Source organism: Erigeron canadensis, chromosome 5, assembly GCF_010389155.1.
Source record: "Erigeron canadensis isolate Cc75 chromosome 5, C_canadensis_v1, whole genome shotgun sequence".
Classification (NCBI taxonomy): Eukaryota; Viridiplantae; Streptophyta; class Magnoliopsida; order Asterales; family Asteraceae; genus Erigeron; species Erigeron canadensis.
The window spans coordinates 24,163,400-24,172,939 of NC_057765.1; the positions used below are offsets into that span (position 1 = coordinate 24,163,400).

At 31.8% G+C, this 9,540-nt stretch overlaps 1 protein-coding gene across 3 annotated transcripts; it reads left to right on the forward strand.

The window, feature by feature from the left end:
* The first annotated feature begins 1,640 nt into the window (after positions 1–1,640).
* Positions 1,641–9,176, forward strand: LOC122600786. 3 transcript variants are annotated; one of them, XR_006324094.1, is made up of 16 exons: positions 1,641–1,775; positions 1,926–1,983; positions 2,160–2,259; positions 2,386–2,566; positions 3,424–3,466; positions 4,490–4,580; positions 5,630–5,718; positions 5,835–5,930; positions 6,016–6,235; positions 6,667–6,729; positions 6,869–6,922; positions 7,150–7,218; positions 7,328–7,399; positions 7,762–7,858; positions 8,062–8,225; positions 8,942–9,176. XR_006324094.1 is itself a non-coding variant. In XM_043773546.1 (15 exons), exons 1-15 carry the CDS (start codon positions 1,750–1,752, stop codon positions 8,961–8,963), a joined length of 1,281 nt encoding a protein of 426 aa, XP_043629481.1. In that variant the 5' UTR covers positions 1,641–1,749; the 3' UTR covers positions 8,964–9,176. The 3 variants fall into 3 exon arrangements, 1 of the variants encoding a protein (XP_043629481.1); XR_006324093.1 differs by having other exon boundaries at positions 7,784–7,858; XM_043773546.1 differs by lacking the exon at positions 8,062–8,225.
* The last annotated feature ends 364 nt before the right edge of the window (positions 9,177–9,540 follow it).

Below are 9,540 nucleotides of genomic sequence, written 5' to 3' on the forward strand. Positions count from 1 at the left end.
AATAAATAACCAGATAGTATCTCGGGTTCCCACTAAATTTTTGTAAATTCTATTTATTTCTAATAAAAGTGATGATTTTATAATAAAAAATAAAATAATAATAATAATAATAATAATAATAATAATAATAATATAATACTATAAGACAGTTGAACTAATGACATATTAACCAATCAACTCGTTCAATTTCGTCAAATTGATTTTCGCTTATGTCATCATTTAGATTAACTGTAAATTAAAAATCTTAATAATAATTATCCAAATATATTATTATATTAGTATTTATATTAATTTGTAGAAAAAATCTCATTATCTTACACTTTTTTGTTTTCCATCAATAATTTACACTTTTTAACCTTGAACACTTTATTTATATTTATTGTTGGCCATCAACTTGAGAATATATTTTTAAAAATATTTAAAAAGTTACAAAAAGTATTTATATTTAATTTTTTAAATTTATAATTGTCACTCAAATCAAGAGGTTGTTGTCAAAGAACATCAAAACAATCCTAATTCTTATCTAATTATCATAGGATACATAATTGAAAATAAACATATTCGTGTTATGGGTCTGTATCAACAAATAATAATTCAACATATGAAATATTGTCTACAAATTATATTTCAAAACCTAATGACTTATCAACAAATATTAGATTAGATTAGTATAAATTATATATATTAGTATTTAGTTTAATATTTTATACAAACACAATTTAAACTCTAGATACATGTCTCAAACATAATAACAGATAACGATATATAACATCATTATTCTAAACACAATAGAAAATACAAAACCAGGACGATCACAGAACAAAACATGATTTACAACAGATGGTTACTTGAATACTAAATCCAAATCAATATGAACTTCATTCAAAATTCATTCTATCTCTCAAACAAAAAAAGTACATAATATTCTCCTTTTTTATATATTAGTTTTGCGTATTAATGTTTAAAGTTACAGTAATCACTCAGAATATAAAAAAAAAACCCTAATTGTTATCTAATTATCATAGAAGAGGTGATTGAAATCCATGTGTGTTATGAGCCCGCATCATGATCAAATAGATATAATTGAATGTCAAGTACATGATCACAAGTAAGTTTATATTTTAATTCTTTCTTTTATAGTACTATCACATTATGAGTATAATTGAATTATTATAGCATGTGCCTTGTGGAATGATTACGACAAACAATTCCATCAATATGTCTCGGCTAATGACAGTGACGAACTTATGATTATTGTACTATAATTTGCAAAATAAATAACACTTAGAATCGTATATATTTTTAAATTATAAGCTTTTATGACTTAAATGTATGAAAATCTAATATTAATAATATCGTAAACCCCGTGTCCAGTGTTGGACACGAGTCTAAAATCTAATATATATTCTCTAAACTAACTATGGAAATTAGTAGATATGATAAGACATAACTTTATGGATTTAAATGGGGTACATATTTTTATTGAGAAAAGAATTTGGGTGAATTTAATTTGTTTACTAGAAAAGAAATTTTGTTTTATTTTGAATTATTACTTAATATTTATATATTTATGTTTACAAAATAAACGAATAGGCCCATGGGGCCAAACGTTTAGCTGCTACTAAATTAGTACGCGTAAATTACTAATCTGAAAAACTATAATTCCCGATATGAAAAGCGGGAATAAAAGCGGCAATTCCCGTCAACGATTTACGATTTAATAATAACCATAAACATCGCCAAGCCGACATGCCTCGCCTCCGCAAGAAGAACAGGTGTGGTACTCTCTGTGTGTATATATATATGTGTATTTACATTGATAATATGTGAATTCGAAAACAGTATGGCAAAGAAGCCAGAGATTGTAAGAAATTATTATTTATAGGGTTTGATTTTATGTTAATGATGTGAATTTTGGTGAACAGTAAGAGGACTAAGGTTTGTCCGGAATTATTATTGCCAAAGAAGTTGATAAAAACTCCGGTGAGTATATATATCACTTTTTCAACTATTTTTTTGAATTAGCATTACAAATATTGATGATTTGTTGGTACTTTTGATTGAAAATCTATATTAATATCCTTGTTTCGAGTCTATCCGCTGCTTTTTAAGCTTATATTATGTTAATAGTAATTGTCTGCTACATTAATCGAATGCAGAGGAAGAAAAGGGTCAAAGTTGATATGATAAAGATGGAACATTTAGAAAGCATCGAAGGGGACTACATATTACAATTTATACCGTCGAAAACCACTAGAGGTACGCAGTTTCTTTAGTCTGCCCCTATTTTACCCATGCTATACATACACACACACAATAGCAACACCAACATCATTGACTTCATGACTTGTTTTTGTTGTTATAAATATAAATATAAAAACATAGATGAGGAACATTTAGTCACCAAGAAGATTGATGTTCATACTAAAGCTCTCAAGAAACTTATTACCACTAGTTTCAGTTTTGTCCGAAATTATGAATTCTTAATCAGTTCTGCTAAAGAGGTGCTGCGCCTTGTTAATTGCTACATCAAGGATTCCAAGTTGCAGCCTTTCAACTACACTTGGTATGTTACAAGCCTTTATATGTGTGGTTGTTTTGCATATTAATTTCCTAGTATCGACCCCACTTTTTACCAATATATTACATACTTTAAGAAAAAAAGTGTAGTTATTGCAACTTACCAATATATTACATACTTGTTTGAGTTTTTATAATACCAATTTTTGTTTTGGGGTTATGTTAGGATATGTTTAATCAATTTTATCTTAACCTTAGTAGCCGTGGATAGTATTTTATGGACAAATAAGATATTCCATAAATTTTCATCCAACTACTTGGTAAAATCTTGAAGCATAAACGTAGAGGAGTTATTACTTGTTTCATTTATGTGTCTGTAAAAGGGTGCATTTACGCATTACACTTTCTTTGATATTAATAAAGTGAATTTGTCTTCTTTCATTGACTTGAATTGAACCCATATTTAATCTAATGAGTATTATATGGTTTATATCATTATTTATTTATAGATTTACTGAATCTTTTTTTTTTTTTACCAAAAACCGTGAGAACCTTTAAATTATGTATTAGATAACATGTTTTTTAAGTTCATTCACATGTAAAAAATCATACGAGAATAAAATACGTTGCCGAAAACATGTAAAACTACATATAACTGGACATGGTCATGTGTGAATGGTACTGTTTTTGTTTCATATGACCTTTTATAGACTTTTTACATATGAAATTAAGCTAAAACACATGTGATCTAATACATAGTTTAAAGGTTCTCACAATTCTTGCGAAAATACAAAGTTTTGTAAAGAATATGAGCCTCATTGGTCACTGCACACACACACACATAGTTTTGTTTTATGGTTTACATTGTTCATTTACTTTTGCATTTGCAACTTTTTTCAACAGGAAAGTTTATGACCCACCAAGGAAAGATTATAAGCCACCAAATGTAAGAATGGTTGTTATTATTAGCTATGCTTTTTTTATTTTGAAATGGTTTGAAGTTTTAAATGAAAAAATGGATTATAACTATGATACAACAATAAAGTCAAACCCAGCGAGTGAGATCTGGACACTCATACCTCTACCCGAGAGTAGAGGAAACTGTTTTCTGCAAAGTGTGAGACAGTATATATAAAAGCATGTGATTATTTGTTATTGTGAGTGAGTAGTCATTGGTTTCTGTTTGAGTGTGAATACAAGAAATTATAGTATTACAATAAGAAAGAAAAACAAAGAAGCATGCCGACATATAAACGCATGTATAAATGTACATGGCATATAAACCATAGATCAGTTTGTGTACAAGGACTCTATACTACTCATATTAGGTATATGTTTGTATCTGTATACCTAAAGATATAGGATAATATCTATGCTTTGAGTCCGTATGTCACCTAGAAACATACGGGCATCTAAAAGAATAAAGGCAGATATCTAGATTCATAAAGGCACCTAAATGGCCTAGAAGCATATCATTATAATAACTTGGGGATTATTATGACTATGATAGCATTACTATAATTAAACCATCTTATGAAATGTTGGTGTGTAAATCATAAGCATAATAACTTGGGGGTTGTATTTGGAGTTGGTCAGGTAACATAGAAAGCATAGTTCTTCGTATCTGACTACTTTTAAATTGTTTACTGGGGATTAAATCGATGCAATGATGCATAGGAACAAAACTGTGGCCTTCATTGATTTAAAACAAATTAGTTCATTAAAAAGTAAATCTTATTCGTTACAAAAATTTTTAGTATCTGTTGTATGTGGAAGCTATATAATTTTGTATTTTTAAATTTTTTTATTAATATTATCACGTGACTTGCAATTTGGATATCATTTACCAGTTTGCATATTCAATTGATTTCATATCAAAATTTTATATGACTTTGATGCACACACCAAAACAGAGTATTAGTAACTTTAGGCATCAAGTTAATATTTGTTTATTTGATGATTTTTTCAGGTTTCTGCCTATACCTGCAACCTTGCCAAAAACGGTTATGCAAGTGTTTATACGAATTCTTGGATTCATCCGGAGAATGTTTTATTTATTGGTATGCATTTTCAAAATAAATAAAAACGACTGGTGTGGGGGCATCACAAGTGATGTTGGGATGGTGAAACCCATATAAGACCTAGATTGTTGTACCCAAGGTTTAAACCTTTGACAGCATAGGTAAACCCTTCCCTTGGTAGATCAGCCTCCAGGGAAGGAACCTGTTATGTATAACCTTCTTTTAGTCATTTTCTTATTCATGTGATGAGACCCGTTCCGACTCTATCAAATGAATAATTAAATTCATCTTAATAAAGTTCCAACCGTAATCCTCTGGTTTGGATCCAGTTATAAACTAATACAAGTAAATAGAATTTTTATTTTATATATTCAAATGTTGAAGCAAAAGCGGTGCAATAAGCGAATGTGACAGCTGTTTTTAAATCCTCAGGGTGGTATTTGTAGAGTAATCATAATGTCATATTAGGATCTTATCTCTTTTGGTATTATTCGTATCTATATGCGTGTGTGTGTTTGTATGCATGCATAGACCTGACCTGATATAAGTTCTGAAACCAGGCTCATGTGAATAAAAAATGCTCGAGTTTCCCTTGAAAGTTCAAACTCTTATTGATAAGAAAGGTCAAACTTACACATACTTGTTTAGAAACATTAACATAATACTTCAAAGTTCAAACTCTTATTGTTTGGAAACATAAAAAAAACCCGGTTTTTAGGATCAAACAAAACCAATTTAGGATTTGATTAAAAGTTCATAAATCTTTTGACCTAAGTTGACCCAAGTTTTGACTCACATCAGCCAATCACTGACCGATTTTTAGTCTGATCCAGCCTGACTCGACTCTTGACACCGTCGATCCCTGTTCCAATTCTGATGACTCGGCTGAATTGGCCAATTTTTGCAACCATGCATGTGAATGGACTTGTTCAAATATGAACATGTGTAAATTTGTGGGTCTTGTGGTATTTAGACATGCACAAATATCTATGCTGAGATTTGTCATATTTGTGCATCGGTTCTTTGATGCATGTACTTCCCAATTTGTTAACACATGGATGATAACTTGAGTTGTTTTCTCCTTTCAGATCATATGGAACCTTCTCTTATAAAACATCCTTTGAACCAAAAGGAAAGCAAAATCTGGCTGGAGTTTAAAAAGCTGGATAAAGGGAATGTATGCATATGATATCCATTTCTCAATCTGTTCTTCATGCTCACTACATGTCACATAATGTTTTAGACACATACATATTTTATGACATTTCATGACATAAATCATGTGTTTGGCAGTCTGTAGAAGTAAAAGAAGAAAGGTCGATTAATATTTCTTATCCCCTTGTTGGTGTTATTGGTGGCTTTGCGGTTGCTGCTTTCAACAAGGCTTGTGTATGGGTTCTTTCCACCTATTCTCAACTTGAGGGGTTGTTTTATTGCTTACTGCTTAACATATAAAGAAATTTTTTGCTTTTAGATCAAGAAGGTTGAACACAACCTCCATGATTTCGAATATATGGAGTGCAAATATGTGAAAGATACTGAGGATTATCTCTTCTACATGACCATAGAGGCCATCGAAGAAGGGAATCTTGGTGTGTATGAGGCTATAGTTGTGTGTCCAAGGGCTGATGTTGTTGGAACATCTCTCCAGTTAACATTGCTCAAGTTCGTTCTTACTGACCGTACACCAGTTGGTATGTAGATTATTTGGAGTATTTATGTCTTGATTTGCTTATGACATCCTTAGAAGTTAGAACTCACTTTTATACTCTCTTTTGTGCTACCGAGAAACATTTAACGTTTCATATATCTGGGAGGTTATTACATCAGTTTCAGTTTTTGCACTTATTAAAGCCAGCTGAGACTCAATGGGTGAATCAGATCATTTAAGTCTTGTTATCTCTATTAGTTTTTCAATAGAATAGCTTCTTTAATCAAACAGATAACAATATATTATTAGAGAATTACCACCTTTTTTAAGCCACCTGTATTAAAATATGCACCTGTTTTGACATGTTAGCCAATTCGTCCCACCTGCCAATTTACCACCTATTAAAGTTACCACTTCTATTTCTCATGTTTGTTCTTGTGTGGTGTTATATTCGATTCCTTATTTTTCATGCAGGTGCAAAAGCAATGGCATTATCTCTTTTTTCTTGCATGAGATCCTTATGCAAAGCGTTGGAAGGTTAATCTGCCATGATTGCTACATTGTTTTTCTTTCCCAATGTTGTTATCGAATAATCATTATGCATTCTTTTGTGTTGCCCTTTTAAACATTAAGGTTACTGGTTAAGTTTTATTTTAACAATGGGGTATTTGTGCAGATGATGCAGAGGAAAAAGCAAATGAGATTTCTCGGATACATAATAGCACGAGAGGTTATTATTCCTTTTTTTCATGTGTTCAATTTATGAACTTGAAATTATACACGCAAAACAAATTTAGGCATTGGTTTAAACGGGAATTTAGAGGATCGTGAACGAAGTTTTAATGTTTTGCTCCGTCCCTCCCCACCCAACCACCCACCCACCCTAAACCTGGTCCTTATTGATGACATCCTTCCATATAGGGTTTTTCACTCCCCTTTATCACTTTGGATCCACAGGTATGATAAGGGGCCAAGCGTATCGTGAAATGAGTTTTCTTGGATATTTCGAGTGTGCAGTTATGAAAGGTTTAAATTCAACATGATAGTACTCTTATTGTTGATTATTATTGTTTTATATATTTACTATAGTCATCCTCTTAGAAAAGAGTTACATTGTGTTGTTGACGCACTGTAGGTATTCGGCGAGTGCTTTATTTGAACCTTGAGTTACTGTTTGAGCCGGATTGCACCCGAAGAAATGATCCAGGTTAACCCAAGCTTACTCTGAATTATATTGATTGTTTGCTAGTTAATGGCTAAAGATTATAGATAATTGTATGTAGAGGTGGTAATCTTGTGAATGGGTCAATTTGGTTTGTGTCAATTCTGATCTCTATATCATACCCAATCATTTTGAACATATTAGTGATTTTTAAGAAATATATTTGTGTCCATTTACTTTAAAAGTTGACAAAATAAGTGTTTGCTGGATTAACTCCATGTGGCCCGTCACTGCCAATTTTTACATCTCTCCATCCGTCTATGTTGTCACTCACTGTCAATTTGGTCTCTTTTCAATTATTATTAACTTTTTACTATTATGTTTTTAGAAATATAGATTTTCTGTAGATGATTGGTTTGTTCTCAACAGTAGCTCGATGGTGCCTAGGAACAATGGCACGCCTTGTTATGACTATGATAACTACAATCAGTATCTCATGGCCAGGTTAGTTGTTGATGATGCTAAGTACATGGGAAGTGTTGTAGTTTATCATGAATTTTCATGCAAGTTTCTGATCTTCACATATATAATTGTGGTGGATTGGGTCTTCTAAAGTGGGTATGAGTAGGATGTGAGTAGAAATATAAGCTTGTTGATCAAGTATGGATATATGGTGACTCCATTTTGTAAATATTACTGACTTGTAGGAACTAAGAGGATAATATGTTGCTGGCTGATAATTTAATGGTCTTTTATATAGAGAGACCACAAACATGTATGAACCAAGACCGACAATGTTTTAGAGTGATATGACATGATAGATGAGGTGCTTCACTTCCTTGCCACATGGTTGATGAGTTATCATAATATTGTAAGCTCCATCCTTTTTCTTGTGATATGGGTTTATTAAAATCCACATTGAGGTAGTAGGAGCTACATAATATGCCCTTATGATTGCTTTGTGTTATCCATCGCTTGAAACTTAGGGTTTGAAATGTCGCTCCATAGTCGTTGCTCCCACAATGATTATCTCGTGTAATGACTTTGAACTGACTTAGGGTTTATTGGGGTCTCCATTCATCTTAACTTGCAATTACCAAGGTTAATGATCTCTAGGGGAAACATCATAAAAGATAGTATAAGGTTCTTTGCAATCAAAGTCATGCATCATTTGCTATTCGTGTTTGTAGACAGTTTATGGGTGTTAGTGTTGTATAATTTGATTTGCTATTTGTTATCGTTCAATCGTATTGATGTTTAAGCTCTTAATTTTACAGTAGTTGGTTTCAAACACTTTGAAGTGCTTGTATTTTGTGGTAATGGGATCTATCTCCATTCAAAATAGTAAGAATTGAAAAGTACAACCAATACTGAAGAAGTGCCAAACATACTTGCCTTTTAGTTAGTAGTTTAGTGATATTTTCATTGTAGTAACTAAAGGACCATTTTTGTCTCCCAACCCATCGCTTATTGTACCCTCATTGTAAATAGGACCCTTCTTATGATGATGTCACCTTTAAGGAGTTCATATGTTTTCTTACATTATCATGTTTGTGTGCCAACATAAATGTTCTCAATTGTTTTCAGGTCGGCCTTGGCAAAAAAATGAGACTGATTTATGGAAAGAATCTTAAGAGCAGCTTTTGAATTCTTGTAAATAAGTTTAAAATTATCTACCTTGTGTTTGGTTGTGTAATTTATGGTCCTAACGATGTCTAGGCTATATGTTTGGTCCTCTTTTGAGGCATGTCTCTTTGATGAAACCTGTATGTCAATGAAATTCGGAGTGCTAGCTGCAGCTATGTACAAGGTTTATCCTAAATCCGCATCTAAATCATTGAACCCAAGAAATAGGAACTTATTTTTGACACTACAAAGCGGGGCTCCACATTTAATTGTGTGCACCGGTTTGATGAATACAATTATGAATTGACTTTTAATGTATGTAACTTTCTTACTAACGGCAAATGTATTAAGATTTGTCCAAGTATTTAAACAAGTGATATGTAGATGCCTATGCATTGTCTCTAATATAAATTTGGGGATAGATATGAAGAAAAAAAAAACAGGGTTAAGAAATAACAGTTAGAATAATGTGAATTGTATCTCCACAAAACCGGTTTGGTTATTCCATAAACTGGTGGTTACTGGTTATAGATTTAGCCGTTAGAGACTTGTTTTTTTGT